This window comes from Tamandua tetradactyla, chromosome 18, assembly GCF_023851605.1.
Source record: "Tamandua tetradactyla isolate mTamTet1 chromosome 18, mTamTet1.pri, whole genome shotgun sequence".
Taxonomy (NCBI): domain Eukaryota; kingdom Metazoa; phylum Chordata; class Mammalia; order Pilosa; family Myrmecophagidae; genus Tamandua; species Tamandua tetradactyla.
Genome location: NC_135344.1, coordinates 6,188,728 through 6,212,303, shown reverse-complemented (window position 1 = coordinate 6,212,303; position 23,576 = coordinate 6,188,728). Strand labels below are relative to the sequence as shown.

General features: G+C 50.3%; 1 protein-coding gene across 1 annotated transcript in view; it reads right to left on the bottom strand.

The window, feature by feature from the left end:
* Positions 1 to 478: 478 nt before the first annotated feature.
* Positions 479 to 23,576, bottom strand: part of ZNF516 (zinc finger protein 516) — a 114,538-nt gene continuing 91,440 nt past the window's right edge. Inside the window, 3 exon segments of the mRNA XM_077135206.1 lie at positions 479 to 1,451; positions 1,453 to 1,520; positions 8,156 to 9,616. Of these exon segments, the coding sequence (XP_076991321.1) occupies positions 1,242 to 1,451; positions 1,453 to 1,520; positions 8,156 to 9,616 (1,739 nt within the window). The 3' untranslated portion in view covers positions 479 to 1,241.

The window sequence follows — 23,576 nt, the reverse complement described above, 5'->3', positions numbered from 1 at the left end:
GCAGCGTGTGCCGGTATATGTGGAACAGTTTATGCATTAAAATCCACACATCTACAAGCACACACATTCCATGCACATACACATAGCTTTCTTCACACAATTTGGTCCTACCGGTAGAGTGTGCAATGCAGACGGTCAAACAGGAGGAGCACACAACTGTGACACCTTACACTAAGGATTTCTGATGGTAAGCACTCTTGGTTCTCTTTCGGTTTAGAAAAACAATTTCCTTCAAAAGCAAACTTACATCTAAAACAATAGAAAACTAGGAATTTTTGTGTTTTTTAGTCACCACCCGTCTCTACCAGTTGCCTCGCCCCCAGTGGCAGCAGCAGCTCTGCCTTACCTACGCACTGAACGGTCAAAACAACCTTCAACAGGTTCAACCTCCAGACTGCCCTCCGGGACCGGGCGCTACAGCAAAGTGATGCGAGATTTTTTAAGCCTCTCGTAAAAAACATCCAGTGCTTTCGTGATGAGTGCCACCGCAAAGCTTTTCCCAGTGACCACACTAGAGCCCAAACCCCGACTGATTGTAAGATCTACTTGTTTTGGGGAGTCAGAGGAGCTGGTGAGCACTTCAGAACCTCCGAGGCCATGAGACTCAAACACCACTGTGGGAACAAGAGGGGCTGTGAGCAGCTGTGCATGGGGGCCATGTCACTGTGTGAGTGTTAAACAGGTCCATCCAAAATTAAGCACTTTCACAAAAATGACACCAGCTCCTAGCCTGTGGCTGGAAAATACCAATTTACCGTTAACACTTATTGTAAGAGAGAAATGATAACGGCTGCCAGGGCCCCCGGCCTTTTAACTCAGGCTGCTCTGCTGAAGAAAGCGATCACTGACAACATTAATTATCAGTGTGTGCAGAGGGACCCTCTTGCTGCCTCGCTCACCATTTGGCCCCTGTCACTTTGCATCAGGCTGGCTCACGGACTCACACTCCGGAGGGGGAGCCGTCTGCCCGCCCCGTCTCTCTCGCATGCCTGGGGTCTCCTGACACCCAGCGGTCTCGCCTGCTGGGGGCCCAAACAAGCTTTTCAGCCAGAGGTGGCCGTGCTGTGTCTACTGGCCCAGACCTGGGTGTCTACGCATGTCATCTGTCAGTTTCGATGCGATAAAGCCCAGCCACACAGTGGGCAAAAGGGGCACTGCCACTGCAGTGTGTGCTGGTGGCGACAGGACTCCCCAGCACAGTCATCGCGGTAATTAAAATGGAACATTTGCAAGCAGGCTTATCACAAATTAAACAGCACAGCACTTGATAAGAAGGAAAAGAAACAAAACACCAGCACTCGGTGCTGAATGGGGCCTCCAGGATGCAAGTGCAGGGGACTGATGATGCGATCCCTCACCTCACAGGGGCCACAGGAGGCGGCATGGCGCCTGTGGTGGGGGAGGGTGGCGGTACCTGAGTGGAACCACAGGTGGGCCCGGAGGGGGGCTGGGCTGCGTAAAGCACTCCCCACACTGGCTGCAGGCAAAGTCTCCACGGCAGGCCTGGGTCCGGAGCACCCCTGCAGCGATGGCCATGGTGGGGTTGGTCGAGGTGGTGAGGAGGCGGCGGGTGGAAGGAAGCGAGAGGAAAGCGCCATTAGTCTGTCTCATGGGCCAGGCCGGCCGGCCAAGGGCACAGGGCTGCGGCCGGGCCTGGGATCTGCAGCACAGGGTGCCAGGCAAAGCAGCGCGAGGGCAGGGAGGCACAGCAGGTGGGCGGCCACCGGGGCGTGGGCAGAGCTCAGCATTGCTGTCACCAGGCCACAGGCCCGGGGACCCATGCCCAGCGAGCAGAGTCCGCACTGGCACATCTAGCCTTTGACCCCTGACCCTCGGCCTCAGGGCCCAGCCATTTGGGGCCCCTGCCTGGGGCAGCTTCTCTGGGCTCTAGGAAGAGTGTCACCTGGGCCATTTACAATGTGGGGGTGTGGGGGGCACCAAATCGCACCTTTTCTCCAAAGATCAGCTTCCTGTGTCCGACTGCCAAGTGCTGCCTGGGCTTTGCCTTTTCCTTCTGATTTGAATAGACAAGCTTCATTGTTATGGAAAACGGGATGCAAAAGGTTGTGTGTCTACACACTTTTTCTATTTCACTAAGTTCTCCTTAAAGAAAGGAAAAGTCAAAGCTCTCCTGGTAAGGGAGCTGGATGGGGGGAAAGGCCCTGGGTCAGTTTGCCACTGTAATGCTTTATAACTCAATGGAAAAAATTAAAATATTAAATACTAGAAAAACTGACGCCTGCAGCAATATTGTTTAAATTATGTTTTATTTAGCTGAGTATTTATGTATCTATGGTCTGACATTTGAATAAAAAAGCCAAATGGAAACGATAACAAGTGTGTATCTTAGGCAACTTGGCTGAAAATCAAATATTCATTACTATTTTAGAATCATATAAAATCATTCTTACATTACAGGTAACATTTATAGACAAGGAAATATTTGAATTGTAAGGCAGACCTTCTCAAAGTTCTTATTTAACACACAGTGAAAATGGACCTTAGAGAAACGTGAGAACCTGCCCACAAGGAACTAAGTTTAGCACTGTCTTATTTGGGCACACAGTCAGAAGAAGAAGAATTTTTAGGCACCATATGCTGTCCCATGATCTCCAGTGAAAAACCCTCTCTTCAATGAAACCCTGTATCCCATTCACTGGGAACCATGAAAACATCATCTTCCTGAGAGGGGCTTCAGCTGTCCTGCTTTCTACGCGTCACTCATCCTTCACATGGCCTTGCCCTAAGACCTTTTTGAAAGAAATAACTCGGGATGGAGCAAAAACTGAAGAAGGTCATCTCCAGTGACCCGTGCCCGAGGGGCTCCCATGGCCCCACCATGAGTCGCTCGGAAACTAGGTGGAAGCTGGTGGAGTTCTCGCCACCAGACATTTTGGTGTCAAGTACATTTCACCACGTGTCTCCGGTCAAATAGTTCACATGTTTCTCTTCCAGGAATACCTTCCCTCCCCCGATTGTGGTCTTGGAAAATCTCAACTTTAAAAGCGATTTTGGTCCCCATTCATTTTCCTTAAAAGCATAGTGCACTATTTCCTTAAAAGCATAGTGCAAATATTCTCTTTGAAAATATGCACTGAGGGTTATTTGGATGCCTGGGTTTTCCAGGGCTGGTGTAGACGGCCCCTCCCCGCCATCCTCGCTGGGCTGTGCAAGATGTCTTGTGGAAACAACAAAAACGGCATGTCTTTTGTGTCTACCATTTATAACATTTAAAAACTGAGGCACAATAACATTTCTTCTAAGTGATGCTTCCACTACTTCCTATCCAATTAAGCGATCACCACACAAAACTCCTCGCACGTCTCCCAGCACGCACCAGTGCACACACACAATCCTTCCCGTGAGTTTCCTACCTCCTTTTCCCTTCTCCTTGTTAAAGAGAGGACATTGCCCATTATGGTCAATAGTTCATGTCCCGGCCATCCCAAACCTGAGTTCATGAAAAAGGCTATAAATGACATTTGAACCGAAGATTGTCAGGTGAACTTAAGAGTTGAACATTCTAGCCTAGAAACTGAAGATGAGAATGGAAAGGCAAGCCTAATACGGACATAACAGGTTCTTCCCAAATCCCAGCAACGTTTATCTTTATTACACTGTGATATGCCCAACTCTAAGGAGACAAAAGATGACTGAGAAGATTCTACATGCCAACAGATCCAGCAGTTCAAAGAAGCCGAAATCTCTCAAATAATAGTAATGTTTCCTGGTACAGATGAAAAAGCCAATAAGAAAGATTTTACATATCCTTCTGTCTAGAGCTCTCCCTTCTATAATCTTCAATTTTACGCTAAAATCATACCATCATATAATACTAGCTGGTTATAAAGCCTGGAAACAGAGACAACAGAATCATTTTATTACCATTATAAATATCAATAAACCAATTATTTTATATTTACACGTTTCCAGTCTGGGCAGCCACATTGTAGAATGATGACAGTAACTATGGCATTTATAAGTCCTTCTGTCTGTCTGTGACCCCCTACATGGGGTGAGTCTGGGCATTTCCACATGGCTCCCCCTCTTTTGGGAGGCTCTAGCCTGTCACTCAGTTATCAACATCAGCCCGTCCAATGCATGTGGGGTAAAGGCTCTGAGAATTATTTTTCTTAACTTCTGAATAAAAGCTCGGACATCTTAGGGGCATCACTTTAGAATACGTCCACTGACAAACCCCAGAATCACAGTGCTGGCTCCCATAGCCAACCCCACACACAGAAGACACTTTTCTGTGTATTTTTACTTACCCGGCAGATGACACACAACAACTGTTTATAATCAGTGACCTATACAGAGAAGTATGCCCTGCAGATGTGCAGGGAACAGGAAAACAGGAGGTACAGAGCAAGTGCCCAGCACGGCAGAAGAAGGTTCCGAAAGCGTGGTACACTGGTATAAGAAGCCAAATCGGAAAAGTTAATTTGGACATGTGAAAACTTGGGATACAGATGGTAAGCTTGATATCAACGTTAAATGTCTTGAACTTGTGTAGGTGGTAACGAGAGAATACCCTTGTTCTTAGAAATGTACATGTGTTCAAGGAGGGTGACGTATTTGCCCAATTCCAAATGCTTAGAAAGTAAAGTATGGGTGATATCAAAAGATACACCAAATGTGGCAAAATGTTAAAACTGGTGGATATGGTATCTGGAGAGGGGTGGGAACAGGTATGTTGGAATTCTCCTTATGGATTTTTCTTTTTTGGCATGGGCAGGCTCCAGGAATCAAAACTCTGTATGGATTTCATATTATTTTTGCAACTGTCTTATAAGTTTGAAATTATTTAAAAATAAAAAGTTAAAGGAAAAAAGATTAGTCAAGGATGAATTAAATAAGATTCTAGTTTCATGACTCAAAAACTGTGTATGTACAGAGCAAGGAAGAAAAGACTGAGTAGCAGTAAGTGGATAAACAAAAACCTTAGGAAGCTTAGTGACTTCAGAAATGTGGAAATAATGTAATTTGGGGGGTGACACGTATCTCCTAGGCTGCAATAACAGAACCAGTCTCCCTAACGGGAACATTAATGCAATCACCGGACTCCCAGGAAGGCAGGCCAGACCCTCTGGGTCTCCTGCATGGGACAAACAGTCCCACAAGTAAGAATGGAGAACAGGGCCTGGAGGCCAGGTGGACAGGGGCGGAGATGGTCCATGCAGCCCAGAGAGCAGGGACGAAAGGTTGTGAAGCCCCGGGGCTCCCATGTACCCTGCGCAGCCCACGCTAGCAGCCAGGAGCCGCTCTGATCAGCCTAGGGGTGCTGATCCCTCTTCCATGGGGACTGAGCCTTCACCCTGCAGCCATGTCTCAGGGGCTCTAAGGGCTGACCCAAGGTTCCTTTCTAAACACGGGTTGCTGTGGTCCTAAAAACGTACTTCTAAACAAATTTTATTTAGACCATAAGGCTTAAAACCCTCCCCTTCAGAATCCACATCAGCATGAACTTCACAACCAGACAACTCTGCTGACCTGACACCGAGCCATGCACCGGGGTGCCTGCAACCAGAAACTGTCCATGAAGAGCACGTGTGCTTTAAGGACACAGTGTTTGTTCACTTCAGAAAGATAAACCTTTCTCTCTTTTAAAAAGTCCTAAGAACTAGTTATTAAACATTTTAAGGAAAAGGAACATATTTCAGGTTACTTTTTTGCATCAGATTCTATCCTCTGAAATTCTCAAAATATGAACTGAATCACAGTCTTTCTTGGAAAAGAATAGTAACAATAATGTCCACCCAAGGAAGCACAAAGGGGCTATTACGGAGTGGGCATGCTGCCTGCTGGGGGAACTGGCTGGGTGGAGGCCATGAGAGCTTAACTAATTAATCTGCAAGTCCAGTTGACTGGGTGAAAGTCGTTCAAACTCTGGTGCAAAATGGCTACCTTTTACCTTCCTGGAGAGTAGGGTCCTGAGGAAGGACTGGAGTACGCACAAAGGATGGCCAGGAAAATGCCGTAAACCCGTCCTCAGTTCCCATCAAGAGCCCTTCTGCGTCAAGTGGTTCTAGGAAAACACAAATCTGAAGAACGGAGATTGGCAGTAGGTCCAAAAGGCTGACCAAGATATTCTCATTCAATGTAACAGCAAGCACTGTGCACGACCAAAAAACACTGTTGAGACTGTGTGAAATTTACTTAATTTCTTAGAAATTTGAAAATGTGAAAGCCCTAAGCTACACGGGGCTCTGGCTTCCTGATGATGACGTCTCAATTACACCATAAGCACAGAGCAATCTGCTCTGAGAAGGGATTAGGATCTTAAAATAAACAAGGCAAATCGGGGATTACTGTTTCCTATTAACACCTTGGTACAGTGGATGGCACAGAACCTTCTGGGGTCAGGGCATCAGCTTCCTTCAAAAAGTTCACAAAGACTGCTTATTCTGAGCAACAGTAAAAAAACGTGCAGGACTCTTTAAAACAAAGAAACACGCCATTTCTCCCATCTGCAAAACAACTGGGTTTTTCTTTAAGGGTAAGCATAAGCCAAGGACGGTGCTTCCCAGTGACCGAGAGGCCTGGAGTGAGGATGGATGGATTTAGGCAGCTCCAAGATCAGGGGAGAACAACCGGGAACTGAGAAGGGGCCCAGAGCCTCTTCATCATGGTCGAAGTCCTCAGGTACATCCCCGAGCTGGAGCTGCCAGACCACTAAGACCTGGGAGCGGTCACCTGCTCTAAGAAATTATAGGTTTATGACCAGCGATGCCATTCAAAGAAGGGTGAACATCGCCCCAGTAATTAAGCGAGTGGGTAAGAAAGAGTGCTCCACAGGGGTGTTTGCTTTCTCGGTGGTGCTTTTTTTTTTTCCTGGGCAGGCTCCGGGATCTGAACCTGGGTCTCCGGAATGGTGGGTGAGAAGTCTGCCCACTGAGCCACCATGGCCCTCTCTTTCTCAGTGTTTTGATGCCTAAAATTGCCCAGTGTTCTGGATGCCAACAGAGAGCTACTTTCCACCTGTATACATAGCAGTGCACACAACGCGTGTACCTGACGGCGCGCTGGGAAAGCAAGGGCTCCTTTCACCCTTCTCCTCCTCCACATTACTGTTAGATAGCAACACTGCGACACCAGGAGGAGAAGGTCCCCATTCTAAGGAGCACTTTGTCAGGAACCTCAGCCCAAGTCCCCCCAGAACTTTACTTGGTACCTTCCCACCAAGCAAGGTCCTGCTTACTAATGTTGGAGCACCGATTGTGGGTTTTTTCTTTTTATAAATTACGTATGTATAAATATAAAACTTAAAATAATTCCTTCCAATGAACACTGACTTTTGAGAGACAAGGCAATGAACGTCTACTAACTCTGCTTAAAATGACAAAGGAGCTGAGCTGAAGGGCAATCAGGTCTACCTGGGCTTATCAAATTTCAGCAAGGAGGAAAGTGAACTGGGTTTCCAAATTAGTGTCACCGGGACCAAGGTCTGCAGGCACTCACTCCCTCTTCCTCAGTGTGGATGTCACGGTGCTCACACACAGCAGCCAGCACTCCCAACCTGAGCAGATTCGCAGGGAAGTGAAGGCCTATGTGTGCTTCCTGCTCCAGGGCCAGCCAGGACAGGCGGAGGCTGGGTCCTGAGATGGGGCACCACACTGCACCCCAATATTCAGGACAACCCTGAGATGGGGCACCACACTGCACCCCAATATTCAGGACAACCCTGAGATGGGGCACCACACTGCACCCCAATATTCAGGACAACCCTGAGATGGGGCACCACACTGTACCCCAATATTCAGGACAACCCTGAGATGGGGCACCACACTGTACCCCAATATTCAGGACAACCCTGAGATGGGGCACCACACTGTACCCCAATATTCAGGACAACCCTGAGATGGGGCACCACACTGTACCCCAATATTCAGGACAACCCTGAGATGGGGCACCACACTGTACCCCAATATTCAGGACAACCCTGAGATGGGGGCACCACACTGCACCCTGATCTTCAGGATGGACCCTGAGATTGGGGTGCCATGCTGTACCCCGACCTTCCAGGAAAGACCCCGAGATGGAGGGACCCACGCTGCACCCCGACCTTCAGGCCGCTCCCCGAGGCCCATCAGGACCCCGTGAGAGAGTCGGCACTCAGGGCACCCAGGGGCTGGGAGGGCACCCAGCACCTTACCTGTGTGCTCTGCTGCTGGCCCGTTGGCGCCCCAGCTCTGGTAGAGGGTAGTAAGGTCCTTTGGAATGTACGTCTTGAAGATGTTGAGAATGTCCAGGTGCTTCTCGTGCCGTTCGGACGCTGCCTCTTGCTTGACAGAGTGTACGACTGCAGGGGCACCAGGCAAGCTGGCCTGAGCCTGCACCACGGCGTTTCCTTCTCGGACTGTGGCCGCACAGTGGGCCAGCGTCCTCAGCTCCTGGGTGGCCTTGGAGGGGGGCTCGCGGGGAGGTAGTGGGGGGCCCCCTTCGCTTTTCCCGTGCTGCTCCATTTTGCAAAGAGGTTTACAGGGAGGCTGAGGGCTGAATTTGGCTTTTGCAGGGTCGGGTGTGCTATGCTTTGGGGGCGTGGCAAAACCAGCCCCCATCAGGACCGCTGTGTGCTTCTCGGCCGGTTTGCTGCTGGCCGAGGGCAGGGGGCCGGCCCGGGTGATGACAGTGGGCGAGGGTGTGGCGCTCCTGCTGAAGCCACTGGCCTGGGGCCCAGCCTCCTGCCTGGACGCTGGCCGGCAGTGCTCCTGGGCGGGGCTGGGTTTGGTCTGTCGATAGCCGTTGGGGCCCGAGGCCCACAGCTCGCAGGCGCCCCCTGGGTGGCTCTCCTTATTCTTAGGCAAGCTAGCGACTTTTGTGTTCACTCCCAAGGGAGAAGGGCTGCTCTTGGGACCCAGTGTGGCACTCGGCACCTGAGTGCGGGTGAACTGTGCGATGGGCAGTGGCTGGCACTCCTTCCCCCCAAGCACAGGGGGTGGGCCCGTGCGCCCGCTCCTGGCCAGGAAAACCAAGTTGCTCTTTATGGCCTTGTAGCCGTTGTGCTGCATCCACTGGGGCGCCATGGCACTGCAGCTGACTTTGTGCCAGATCCGCTTGTGCATCCACAGCACCTCGGGGTAGTAGGTCTTGTGGGTGCAGTAGGGACATGGGTGTGCAATCAGGGCAGCCTGCATGGAGGAGGTCGCATCCTTGCTGCCAGCACCATCCCGGGTCGACCGCTCACTCAAATCCAGGGGCAGCAGGTCTGGGGCCAGGGCCTGCTTTCCTCCCTCTGGGGGCTCCTGGTTGTGCAATTCACAGGGCTTATCTTTAGGGCAGTGGGCCTGGCTTTCTGAGGAGAGCTGCAGGTCTGCTCCTTCCAAAAACGTCACCTCCTTACTTGAAGGAATAGCCACAAGGTCGGCAGAGCTTGGGGCCCCCTGCTTGGGGTGAAACGCTGGCGCTTTCAAGTCAAGAGAAAATCTGTGTGGTTCGGATCTTTTGGAAGTATCTCTGCTACTGTTTTCAAGTATGGTGACAGAAGGTGTGATCCCCGTTTTGCACTCACTTGGGCCTTTCTCCAATTTATTTCCCACTTTGTGACCCTGGTCTCCATTGGAGAGCAAAGTTGATGCTACTTCTTCAGCAAAGCTGCAGCGATATGGCTTTCCCCCTGGAGAATGCAAGAAAAGGCGAAATTACCATTTCTCATCAGAACACAGAAGATATCACAAAGTTAACAGTTACCTAAAAGCATATCCAGAATGCAGATGCATTACACTAACAGATACGAATTGCATTTTATCTCTAGAAAAATAATGCAACTCTTGAGTTTGGTTTGCTCTCAGAAACCTATCGTGAGAGCTAACAAAATTTAAGAGTAATACCTGCATTATTTCAGGTAGGGTTCTTTCAACTGATGCAAATCACTCAAAAGGCAGTATGGAAAAATAAAACAGCTACATACCCAGTTGTGTGCAATTAACTGTTACTAGTTTTAAAAGGGTGACTAGCTATGTTAAAGACCAGGACAAATCTTAATTTTGTATAATCGTATTTTACATGATCTTCAAATGTGTAGCTCATTTGGTGTCCCTGTGGACGCTTCCTAAGCATCGCTGGTCCCTTCAAGGCAAGGAGCCTCGGTGCGGTTCCATGGCCAGGCAGGTGGCCGGCGGCAGGTGAGAAGGCAGCTCATGCTGCTTAAACCCTCTGCCTCTGAAACCTCAGAGCTACAATGTCAATGGGGCCTACTCTGGTAACAGTCCTTTATGAAGGTCCTTTCTAAGATCCACATTTCAAATTCCAAACTTTGCTGCTAAAAATTCCCTCTACAGGCACCAGAGTGAGGGATCAACTCAGGCTATCATTTCTTCACCTGCACGAACAGGTTACCTGAGACAGAAAAGTGCACCTAGGATGGGGTGGCCCTGGGATTCCGGGACCTGCCTGAATTCCTTGTGCCAAGGCCAGGGGAGACCTGTCTCTAAGTGAATCCTCCACCACAGGCACCATAAAAAGGTTCGGCAGGGTGGGGACCTTCACACAGTCTAAAACACACACTGCGCGACAGCCCCTCCAAGCCGGCCATGCCTGCATGCAGGCTGGCCTAAGGAACTTCAAAAAACCGAGGTTTCCCATGCCTCCAAAGTCAGATGGTGCAAGCAGGTGCCACTGTACTCAACACAGTCCTGTCTGAAGCCTGCATTCATGACCTGGGGTGGCATTTAATCTTGAAATCACACTTCAGAGAGTTCACAAACGTTTCTGAATATGTTCAGCCTTTCTGAAGTACAGTATATAAGCTACTCAGTCATTGATGCGGGATTCTGATTTTATCTTTTCCTGCTGTCCAGTCTGTCCAGGTCACCCCACTGTTGACTTCAGGGGCATTTCATCTCATGGCTGGGGAGGGGGGAGGTGCAGGGGGTATAAAAACATCATGCCTTCTCTTAAGAGAAGGCCTGCTAATATTATTGTATTTTAAATAAGCTTTTAAAGGATTTTAACATTCAGTGGAAGGTAGGTACCTATCTACTCAGAATGTTCTTTATTATAAGTAATTTTTTAGAGTTAAGACCTTAGAAATTTCTTCAAATTGGTAAAGAATCTATTCTCAAGGGATATGCATCAAAGCACAAAAGCTTCCTTCACAGAATGTTTGCCATGGACCTGAAAAAGCATAATAACGAATGTTCACTTTCAATTAGCATGTAGCTAGTGAGCCACTTGCAAGCAATCTTAAAGGGCAACACCCAGCTAAAAGATGCTACCAGCATACGGCAAGCAGCTGGCGGGGGTAGGGGGTGCCGAGAAACAGAACAAAGGAGGAACAAAGTGTTTAGCTCATATTAGCTCCAAAGCTAATGTTCAAATAAAAAAAAACTTTATTTATTTGAACATTATGGGTGATACATGGACATACTGCTGGCTCAGAAACTGGGGAGCCCCAGAAAATACCACCGAGCCAAAGCATATTGAACCTGGAATTAAATATAGGGGAAATTTGCTTGCCTCTGCTTTAATTCAGACTGAGTCTCACTATGCTGACTGCAACTTTTAATTCCCAAAGGGAGTGATGCTGGGGTGGGGGAACTGGGATCTATGAGGACACCGGCCAAGGACTGCTGGCAGAGGTTTCAACCCAAAACAACAAGGCTGAGAGCAGCAGTGTCATCCAACATGGTGCAGGTGGGGTGGCTTCAAAGCATATCTGTTCTAGTTCCAAACTTCCGTGCTCCCAGAGAGGAGTCTAAGAGCATCTTAGTGACCTGCAGTACCTCTGCCCACACACTAAGTAGCAACCAAGAGTGAATGATACAACCCTGGTTCTCTAAGTACCCCCTGCAGAGGGATACGCCCTGGTTATCTTAAGTACCAATGAGAAGTGATACAACCCTAGTTATCTCAGTACCCATGGGGAATGATACAACCCTAGTTATCCAAGTATCCATAGGGAATGACCCAATCCTGGCTATCTAAGTACCAACTGGGAGTTATAAAACCCTGATTATCTAAGAACCCGTGGGGAGTGATACACCCTGGTTATCTAAGTACCCATGGGGAGTGATACAACCCTGGTTATCCAAGTACCAGTGGGGAGTGATACAACCCCAGTTATCTAAGTATCCGTGGGGAGTGATACACCCTGGTTATCTAAGTACCCATGGGGAGTGATACAACCCCAGTTATCTAAGTATCCGTGGGGAGTGATACACCCTGGTTATCTAAGTACCCATGGGGAGTGACCCAATCCTGGTTATCTAAATACCAATGGGGAGTTATAAAATCCTGATTATATAAGTACCCAAGGGGAGTGATACAACCCTGATTATCTAAGGACCCATGGGGAGTGATACATCCTGGTTATCCAAGTACCCGTGGGGAGTGATACAACCCCAGTTATCTAAGTACCCATGGGGAGTGATACAACCCTGGTTATCCAAGTATCCATGGGGAGTGATACATCCTGGTTATCTAAGTACCCATGGGGAGTGATATAACCTGGTTATCTAAGTACCCATGAGGAGTGATAGAACCCTGGTTATCTAAGTACCCAAAGGGAGTGACCCAATCCTGGTTATCTAAATACCAATGGGGAGTTATAAAATCCTGATTATATAAGTACCCAAGGGGAGTGATACAACCATGGTCATCTAAGTACGTGTGGGGAGTGATACAACCCTGGTTTATCTAATAAGGAGCATTCGAGCAGAAGCTTGGTCCTGGGGAGGGAGCAAGGGATGTAGAACTGGGTACGACTGAAGAGCAAGGTTCAGTGGGGAGGGGAGGCTGCTAGAGTAAATCAGTGTCAAGAAAAGGCCTGAACTGTTTTCCAAGGCCCTGCAACTTTGGGAAGACCATTAAAGTGGATGCACCAACAATTTGAGCAATGCAAGTAAGATGGAGGGAATCACAAGTCACCACCAACTGAGAAACAAAATGTCTCTTAAAACCAGGGCACCTGTGGCTACAATCTCCCTCAGAGCCCTTTTCTTCAGTTAGTAAGGATCTGGTTAATTTAAACATCTAAAGCAGAGAAATCACAGATAAAATGGGCTGTAGCATTCACCAGCCTGAGTCTGGCCACTAGACTCACTGCCCAGCCTTACAGCACTTGGGCTGCACAAAATGCTGTTGCGTAACATTGTCAAAGTTGTGTGACAGCCTGACCAAGCAAAGCTCCCCTCTTGGAGGTCCCCAGGGGACTGGACGTCCCTTCCCTGTTCACAGCCTTCTTCAATTCAGTTTTGCCTTGTTCCTTCTCTGCCCCAGAGAGTTGACGGCAAGGATGTTTCATCTGCTCAGGACGTGAGTTGGGCCTCTCAACCTCCCAGCCCACCACCACCCAAGAGGCCTCGACCTGTCCAGCCACATGGCTGGCTGCAAGCACACCAGATGCATCCTCTTGCCCACCCCACAGCTGCATGGCGATACATGTAGCAACAAGCACAGAAAGGGCCTGGTGGACATGACCCCAACTCACGTCCTGAGCAGATGAAACATCCTTGCTGTCAACTCTCTGGGGCAGAAAAGGAACAAGGCGAAGCTGGGGATGAATTGAAGAAGGCTGTGAACAGGGAAGGGACGTCCAGTCCCCTGGGGACCCCCAAGAAGGGAGCTTTGCTTGGTCAGGCTGTCACACAACTTTGACAATGCTACGCAACAGCATTTTGTGCAGCCCAAGTGCTGTAAGGCTGGGCAGTGAGTCTAGTGGCCAGACTCAGGCTGGTGAATGCTACAGCTGCATTCTCACAGGCCTACCACTGGCAATGAACACAGCTCCCTTAAAAGCAGCATGCACAACATGCTTGACGCTATTAAATTAAACCAAAGAGAAAGAACTAAAAATTATGACCACTGGGGACAACACAGATGGCTGTCTCTGGCCCTGCAAGGACAGTTCTAAGGAGGAGAGTTGCCCGCAGAAGGACCCAGGGACTTCTTCCCCCAATTTCCTACTGATATCCCTGCACCTAACCCACCATGGGTGAACAGGCAGAGTCCACGTTCAGGTCCCAGAAGCACCATGTATGCATGCAACAGTCCACAGCCGGGTCCCTGACACACCACGTGTGCACACGGCACAGTCCACAGCCGGGTCCCTGGCACACCACGTGTGCACACGGCAACAGTCCACACCCGGGTCCCTGGCACACCACGTGTGCACACGGCAACAGTCCACACCCGGGTCCCTGGCACACCACGTGTGCACACGGCAACAGTCCACACCCGGGTCCCTGGCACACCACGTGTGCACACGGCAACAGTCCACAGCCGGGTCCCTGGCACACCACGTGTGCACACGGCACAGTCCACAGCCGGGTCCCTGGCACACCACGTGTGCACACGGCACAGTCCACAGCCGGGTCCCTGGCACACCACGTGTGCACACGGCAACAGTCCACAGCCGGGTCCCTGGCACACCACGTGTGCACACGGCACAGTCCACAGCCGGGTCCCTGGCACACCACGTGTGCACACGGCACAGTCCACAGCCGGGTCCCTGGCACACCACGTGTGCACACGGCACAGTCCACAGCCGGGTCCCTGGCACACCACGTGTGCACACGGCACAGTCCACACCCGGGTCCCTGGCACACCACGTGTGCACACGGCACAGTCCACACCCGGGTCCCTGGCACACCACGTGTGCACACGGCACAGTCCACAGCCGGGTCCCTGGCACACCACGTGTGCACACGGCAACAGTCCACAGCCGGGTCCCTGGCACACCACGTGTGCACACGGCAACAGTCCACAGCCGGGACCCTGGCACACCACGTGTGCACACGGCACAGTCCACAGCCGGGTCCCTGGCACACCACGTGTGCACACGGCACAGTCCACAGCCGGGTCCCTGGCACACCACGTGTGCACACGGCAACAGTCCACAGCCGGGTCCCTGGCACACCACGTGTGCACACGGCACAGTCCACAGCCGGGTCCCTGGCACACCACGTGTGCACACGGCACAGTCCACAGCCGGGTCCCTGGCACACCACGTGTGCACACGGCACAGTCCACAGCCGGGTCCCTGGCACACCACGTGTGCACACGGCACAGTCCACAGCCGGGTCCCTGGCACACCACGTGTGCACACGGCACAGTCCACAGCCGGGTCCCTGGCACACCACGTGTGCACACGGCACAGTCCACACCTGGGTCCCTGGCACACCACGTGTGCACACGGCAACAGTCCACAGCCGGGTCCCTGGCACACCACGTGTGCACACGGCAACAGTCCACAGCCGGGTCCCTGGCACACCACGTGTGCACACGGCAACAGTCCACAGCCGGGTCCCTGGCACACCACGTGTGCACACGGCAACAGTCCACAGCCGGGTCCCTGGCACACCACGTGTGCACACGGCACAGTCCACAGCCGGGTCCCTGGCACACCACGTGTGCACATGGCAGAGTCTACGCCCGAGTCAGTCAAATTTAGAATATCATATTTGAGTCCTTTAAACAGGGCACTCTCCCTCTATCAGTCAGGGGTAAGAAGTGAATGAACAGGCCAGAAACTGCAAACTTATGCCCCCACCCTCTATGACTACTCGGATTCAACGTCCTGCTGACAGGAAAATGGGGCAGAAGGGGCAGGTGGCAGGAAATGGCACTACTTTAAAGGTGAAGAAAAGATAACAGTTCCATGCTGTTAAAATGTTACAGGAAGAAAGCTTGAGATTCATCATATCTTTAAAAATAAATAAATACATAAAAAAAAAAAAAGCATCAAGCTACATTAACTCTAAAGTTCTGGGAGCAAAATTTTATTTTCCCCATTTCCAAAAATGGTGTTAGTAGAATCATCATGAAATTAATCTTTAAAAATGCACACACTGCCACATAAATTCTTTAATTTAGCTCTGAATTTTTCAACTCTGGCACTATGATCACCTTTCTAGTGGCTAAATTAAGAGAGTCTGACTTTTTAATATTCTCCAGTTTTTGTCTCCACAACTGACAATTTTGTCACAGCCAAACATCTGAAACATGTGGAGACACCATTTCTGTAACTGTAACTCAGTGGCTCAAACTGCCCCAACATTATCCCTATCCTCTTCTCCACATGACAGAAAGAAGGAAAAACACATGTACAAAATGCATGGGCATCTGCAACCCAGAACCTTCTGGTCTCTCAGTTGGACTGACCTCCTGGTCCCGTCTGCTCAAACGGCTGCTACTTGTGCAGATGCGCCAGCCTGTCCAATGCAGACCCTACCCCTCACACTCAGGGCAGGGGTGATGGTGGTCAGGGGTGAAAGGGCGCAGGGAAGACAAGCCCAGCAATCACCTTTCCTCTCATTTGGTAAGATCAGGTCAAGCGTACATTTTAAAAGCACAAACATGTTTTCCTTACAGGCACTTCCCACTATGACTACATGAAGAATACACTGTCTGGGGAGGCCCGGCACACGTGTGGCACCCCTCCCGGTAAAGCTTGCGGCATCCTCACTGCACACCTCCCAGTAAAGCTCACAGATGCTCAAAGCCCACTCCTGGCAAAGCTCATGGCACGCTTCACAGTAAAGCTCGTGGCATGCTCACGGCATGTTTCCATGTAAAGTCCATGGCACAATCACAGCACGCCTCCCGGTAAAGCTCATGGCATGCTCATAATATGTCTTAGTAAAGCTCAGGGCACACTCCCAGCATGTCTCCATGTAAAGCCCGTGGCACGATCACAGCATGTCTCGCGGTAAAGCTCACAGCACACCTCCCGGTAAGGCTTACAGCACACTCATAGCATGCCTCCCATTCAGCTTATGGCATACTCACAGCACAACCTCCCTGTAAAGCTCATGGCATGCTCACGGCACACCTGCCGGTAAAGCTCACGGTATACTCATGGCACACCTCCCAGTAAAGCTCACAGCACATTTACAGCATGCCTCCTGGTAAAGCTCATGGCACACTCTCAGCACACGTCCTGGTAGAGCCCACAGCACACTCATGGCATGCCTCCCAGCAGGGCTCAAGGAGCCTGCTGCACTTCCCGGCCTGCTCGCGGTAGGCCTCCCAGTGAAGCCTGCAGCACGCCTTCTGGTAAAGCTGGACCCACGTGCCATCAACCTCACATCTGCTGCCCATGCTTCAAGCCCAGGTCCCTGAGCAGCTGGAACCTGAACGGCCAAGGGAAGAGATGCAGCTACGTTAGCACAGATCCAATGTCTTCTGCGACTCATCTGTGAGAAAGCTTACGTTGACTCTGTGAGCCTGACTGCTCTGATCTATAAAACAAGAACAGCTTCAAAATACTTGGTTCCAGGTTTGGAAAAGAAAGAGAGAATAAAAGTCCATCCATTAGATGGGATGACTTCCCTCTTGCGAGGATGATGGAAGTGGTGCCTGAGGGGCATCAGGAGGTAGGGAGCGTGTGTCCTAAGGGCTGGAGGTAGGTGGGACCCTTGGGTGCACCAGCCGCGAGCTCAGCCCTGCCAGGAGTGGGAATCCCTGGACCACCTAGGTCGCTTGCCAGGGCTGTTTCAGCGCCCACCCCCCAGAGCCCTGCACCCTTTCTGCCAGTGACCTGGACGGGAAGGGGGCCTGGCACCAGCCTCTAACTGGACTGGCCCCGGCCAGGAGGGACACAAAGCTGCCCCAACGCAGCAGAGTCGAAGGTCTCCCAGGGAGGAGGATGGGCGCGAACAAGAACGCCCTCGTGGAGAGCAGAGCCCTGCACCAGGAGCTCTGGTGTTCTGAGTGCAGGAAGGAGAGGGGAAGCACGTACTTCAGAGCACTGAGGAGGGACTCTCGGCTTCTGGGGCGCTCTGGGTCAGGTGGCTAGTCCACAGCCATGCAGCAGGGAGTGGCATGGCTGGGGGTGGGGGAGGCAGAAGGGCCAGGGGGTATCCACCATTCTCTTCCCGGGGCAGGCCCTGCTGGACTAGCCAGGTCTCGGCTGCGAACCACAGTGAAGTGAAAGATGAAGGGTGTGTCCACCCAGGGTGAAGCTTCTGGAAGCCAAGGGACATGAGGGCTGCTCGCAGAAACCTGGACTGACCGCCTGAAAGTGGGGGCTGCCAAGGCCTGCACTCAGTCCAGAGCGGGCCAGTGGGTGGCCCAGGGCGGCAGCACAGGGACCCTCCCCCTAAGATGTTCCTGCAGCTACAGCCAAGACTGGGCATGCGCGCTCAGGGCCCAGACCAAGGGTCACTGAAGTCAGACAGATGGACAGCAGCAACCAGCAGGCATCGAATTTCTGGTCAAGCCAAGGAAGACACATGGGCCAGGGAAGGGGCGGCCTCCGTGGTAGGGCCTCCTCCTGGAGGGTCCCTGGCCCAGCACAGGCCTGTGCTTCCCGGCCTCTCTGTGAGGACCCAACCGCACCTCCAGAAACAATTGTTTCGCCCACACTTCAAGCCTCATGCTCCTTTCTGTTCAATTCCTTTTGTTTTACCTCATTTTTGAGTGACAGAAAGGGGGAACGCACTTCTCTTAAAAAAAAGAATGCGTTATCATTTTTTAATTCACAATTTCAAAAACAGCCAGTTACTGATTCACTGAGCCCACTTAGGCAGAAGCCACCCTACGCCGCCGTGCAGTGTACAGGGAGGAAATAATTCTGAGTTTCCAAAAAGCATCTTCTTGGGGGAGTTGCTATCTCTCCTCTCCTCCCCCGTCTGGGGTCCTGAGACCCCCCCACCCTGGGGTGTGTGGCAGTCATCTGTCGCATTCTTATTGAATTCTGTCTGTGGCTGCTTTCGCTCTATTCCTAGCTTCTTAGCATCCCCCCCTTTTGGGGGAAGCCAAAAGTAAAATAACACGGGAACTTCTCACTAACGCAACCCCGAGGACAAAACCGCATGTGTTAAGTTTTGTCCTGAACAAAACATCCATGTTATGTGCCGTCCAGAGCCGCCCTGCATTGCCTCCTCTGTGGGGGCTGCACAGAGCAGTTTCTTTTTCAAATAGGCCAACTCCTCTCTGTCACCAGTGGGCTTTTGTCTCCCAGGCTCTCGCCCGTTAGCTATTTTGTGAACAAGGACTAATAATTCTGATGCGTGTGTAGGTGAAGCAGACTTGGCAGTTCGGGTTACAGCCATCGCAGCAAACCTCTGAGGGGCCCTGAGGCACACCCTGCCCCCTGCCCCCTGCACCTGCCTCCAGCAGGTGTCCAGGCCCCATCTCACTTCAGTGGCAGAGTCAACCCCACACCATCCAGGTCACCCACAGGTTCAGGGCAGCAGACAGTGGGGCACGGCAGGGCAGGCGCACTGGGGGCCAGCAGGACACAGCAGGGCGGGTGTGCTGGAGCATGGTGGGGTGGGTGTGCCCGGGGCACAGCAGGGCGGGTGTGCTGGGGGCCAGCAGGAGACAGCAGGGCGGGTGTGCTGGAGCATGGTGGGGCGGGTGTGCCCAGGGCACAGCAGGGCGGGTGTGCTGTGGGCACGGCAGGGCGGGCTTGCCGGGGGCTGGCCGCTGTGAGCATCATGCATCCCCTGCTTCCCAGCGTGCCCGGGCCCAGAAGCCAGTTGCTTCAGAGCTGCCCATGGCCTCTGGCGGGAGGCTCAGCAAGGCAACACGGATCCCGCTAAGCGCCGTGTCTGGCAAGGGTCTGGTGCAACACAGATGCCCGCCGTCACCCTCCGTGAGAAGGGAAGCTGGACGGCCGTGTCCTCTCAGCAGATGCGCCAGGCAGGAGCTACGACACAATCCCTGTGCACTGAGGGCCTCCTGGGTGATGGAAACAAGCTGTCATGTCACGTGTGTGCTCTACCTCCACAGCACAGGTGGATAGCAGGTACCACTGTCTCCATCTTATAGAAAAGGAAACGGAGGCACAGGCCACTTGGCACCCTGAGAATATGACAACCATCCCACCTACCGCTCAGCTTCAACCTGGCCTGGGGACATCTGGGGTGGTATCAGGCGACTCTGGGACTCCGTGTCCAGGAACGAAATCAGACGCCAGCTCAGACTGATGAAGGCAGGTCCAGCTGGGACAATTTCCCTTGTCCAGCTCTCATTGAAAAATAAAAGATATCCTCTTATGAAGGCCTTCTTTCTGCTGCCAAATTCCCACCGACCTGAGAAGCGAATTTTGATTTCCATCCCAGGCCAGCGCATAACCCGCAGCATCTCTGCCACAAGCACCCAGTTCCAGAGCATCGCCGACCGGCCTGGGAGACAGCGACTAACAAACCCCAGAATCAACACCTCATTTGCTGCAGAATCCTCTGCAACTGAGCAGCGGTCCCAGTCCCTGGGGCTCCCCCTAAGGCTGTGCCTTTTAAAAGGAAAACAATAAGAGATTTTGTAAGAAATGTTGAAATGTGGGCAAATCTGGAAAAGTGAAAGATATCTCAATTGTTTATTTCCCAATTAAGATGGGGCCACTCTCCAGGCGCATGCACATCTATGCGGTCATCTGAGAGAGGAACAGCTGCTCAAACCATGGGGCAGCAGGTGGCCACAGGGACACTGATCAAAATGACCTTTCCGCCGCAGGAACTATGGAATAACTGCTGCTAGAGACTCGGTGACCATGGAAGGAAGCCCTGGCTTGACTTGTCAAGAAATGTAGCTGTACTGGGATTGGCTGGGAGGGGAGATGGTTCTGAAGGTCAAACGGTGAGCTTCAGGAGCAGCAAAAGTTTCAGGATTTTGGACATGGGACTCCGAGGGGCTTTAAGGTCTGCAATCCTGGAAAGGGAACGCTCTCTCCAAAACAGGATGCACAAGAAGATGATAATGAAAGAAAACTCAAAATAATGGCAAAGTAAAGCACTGCAACACTATCCTTTTGCCACTTGCTATGCTCTCTGCTGCCTTCAAGCGATAACCAAGTGTTTCAGAAACATGAATTCACTTCTGTCCCTGGCTCAGCACCCCTGGTCCCAGCTCCTCATTCACATGGAGTTCCCTAAAACTGCAAAGAGAACAGGAGGAGAAGCTCCCCCTGTCCCTGCTTTCCCTGCTCCTGACCATGCATCTTCTGTGTATGACCGGAAGTATGAGTTTTGACTAATAGTGCCATTCTCTTACTTAAAATCCAGATGTAATACCTGCAACAAGGACCTCGATGGTGGCCAGCTCTAAGGAGTGACAACAAACTGCACATTTGGGTAACTGGTTCTCCCATCCCCGGCAGCTGTGACTATGAGACCATCTTTCCCAAGCCCGGGCACCCACAAAACTAGGTCCACAGAAGGGCAGGAGGTGCTCGGCACAGAAAGGAAGTAGCCTCTCTCCACATCCCACCGGTGAGGCCAGCCGTGCGTGGCACAGACAGAACTCTCCTCCAAACAACACGTCTGAAGAAATTCCACAATTAACAATTACGCTGTTAAAACTGTTTTAACTTTTAAGTAGGTAATTTCAGTATTTGTGAATTCTAACTTTTAAAACTTGATGTGTCAGGAAGACCGCCACTGTTGCTCAGCACTGCGTCCTGAAGTTTCTGCTTTTATCACTTTTAGCCTGTCTTAAAAAAAGGGAGAGGGGTAAGCAAAATGGAGGAAAAAGGGTAAGATGTCCTATGAGATGGACAAGAAAAATTAGGCATCATGATTTAGTGGAAACTTGGAGTGAGGAAGACAATTAAAATGCAAGCAGTGAGGAGAAAGGAAACTGCATGGGAGTGTGGGAAAAAGAGACCCTGGCAAGATATTCAAGCTAAAGGAAACTTGGAAACAAATGGAAATTCTGATTCTTAAAGAAATGGAATGAAGATGTTATCATTAAGTTTAGGAATATTATATTTTGGATACCAGGTGGAAAACACTTAAAAAGTTTTCACTGTCTTATCCCTGAAGCTTGTCAATTAAAAAACAAGATATAAGCTTTCAAAGCAGAGGAAATGCTGAAAAGTACGGCCCCAGGCTGGTTTGATTTGGACGTTCCCCTTCTGGAACAATAAAGGAAAAGAACAGGAGCCAACGGTGCTGGACGCTAGGTGCTGCTGGGACATGGAGCCCCAGGAGAAAGCAGTGGGGGGTGGGGGTATCATGAGCACCGGCCGAGGAAGCAGCATCCCACGCAGGCCTTCCCCGGGCTCCCAGTGCAACCCCTAAAGGCACCGCTTTGGTTTCCATGGAGGATGAAAGTACCATAAAAGTCCAGGGTACGAATGGGTCCAAACGACTCCTTCTCAGCTGTGCCAACCGCAGAGCCGGGACACAAGCGAAAAGGAAACAGAGTGGCTGGAGCACCCGCTGACAATGTCTTCATCAGATTTTACATTTGTTAACAAACAAATACATATTTTAAGCCCTAATTTGTTCCAACCTACATTTCTGAGTATGACTGAGCAGAAAGTCTCCATTTTAAATAATTAACCTATTAACATGAATAACTTGTAAACTGTTAATACAAAAATATGCTAATATCTTCACACTCTGGAAGCCCCCACCCCCTTTCTTTTTCCATGGGCAAGCGCCCGGAATCAAACCCGGGTCTCCAGCATGGCAGGCAAAAATTCTGCAGAAGCCCTATTTTGATATCTGAAGAAAAACAGCTCCAAATTAAAGGATTTCTTACTAAAAAAATTTGCCATGTTACACAAAAAAAGTTTTAAGTTTAAAATCAGGGTAAGAATTTTTGCAAAGATTTCCTTTCAGGTAAACACAAAATCAACATTTTAAAGGTTAATCAAAATCTTCAGTTTCCACCCACAGTTTTCAGTTACTGAACAGAGGTTTGTCCTATCAGAAAGCAGTAACATTTGAGAAATCCAGAATTCACTAACTGCGTCCTCATTGATTCAATCATAAAATGTGTGTCATTAAAGTAAAAAGAATTCAAGCCTACTTTCATAGCTACTCCACATTTCATAACCATCCTACACCTCCAAATTCTAATGGCAAACTAAAACCTGCCAGAGAAAATGTAAAGAAATACAAAAATAAAAATAGATCATTAGGTAAAACTTTACAAAACATACTTTTTAAAATAGAAGAATTTCCATTTACAAATTCATGTTTTCTAAGCTGATTAAAAAAAAAATCATTACCTAAAACATACTTTTCCTTGGATAACTTAACTTATTGAACAAGATGCCAACACAAATAAAAAGAAGGTATATTAAGTCTTAAAAAGAATAGTTCAAGGAATTGTTAAAAAGCTTTTTGATTTTAAAATGACATTCAGGAATCTTTCATCAACCAGTCCAAAGAATGTACTGAACCATCTTAAGCCACTAGTGGTTTTCCTTTCCAGGATGTGTGTTAGAAAAAGAATAGAAGCCACCCAAGATTTTGAAGTGACACTGCAAACTTTTCCCCAACATGAAAATGGCTGACAAACACTGCCTAGCGCCTATGTGGTTTAAAAGTTTTTCCTTTGTTATTTAAATTATCCAAAAACAGAAAAAACGAAACCCATATTTTCTATATTTGCCAATAAAATGCGAAGACCCTTTCTTTTTAAGTTAGGGCATTCCCTGGCGTAATGCAGATTTCACAATCGGGCAATGCTTTGCGGCACAAAGGCCCAGGCGTGGCCGGGGCTGCTGGCCGGAGGGAGTGGCCTGGCTGCAGCAGACCGGGCAGCGGGGCCGCAGTGCGTCCATGCACCACGAGGTGGCAGCGGCTCCCCAGGCCTGACCTGCGAGCTCCCACCCCGAGTCCCTGGATGTCTGAGCCCTGGGCCAGCAGTGCAGGCTAGCAGGGGATGGCCAAGGACCT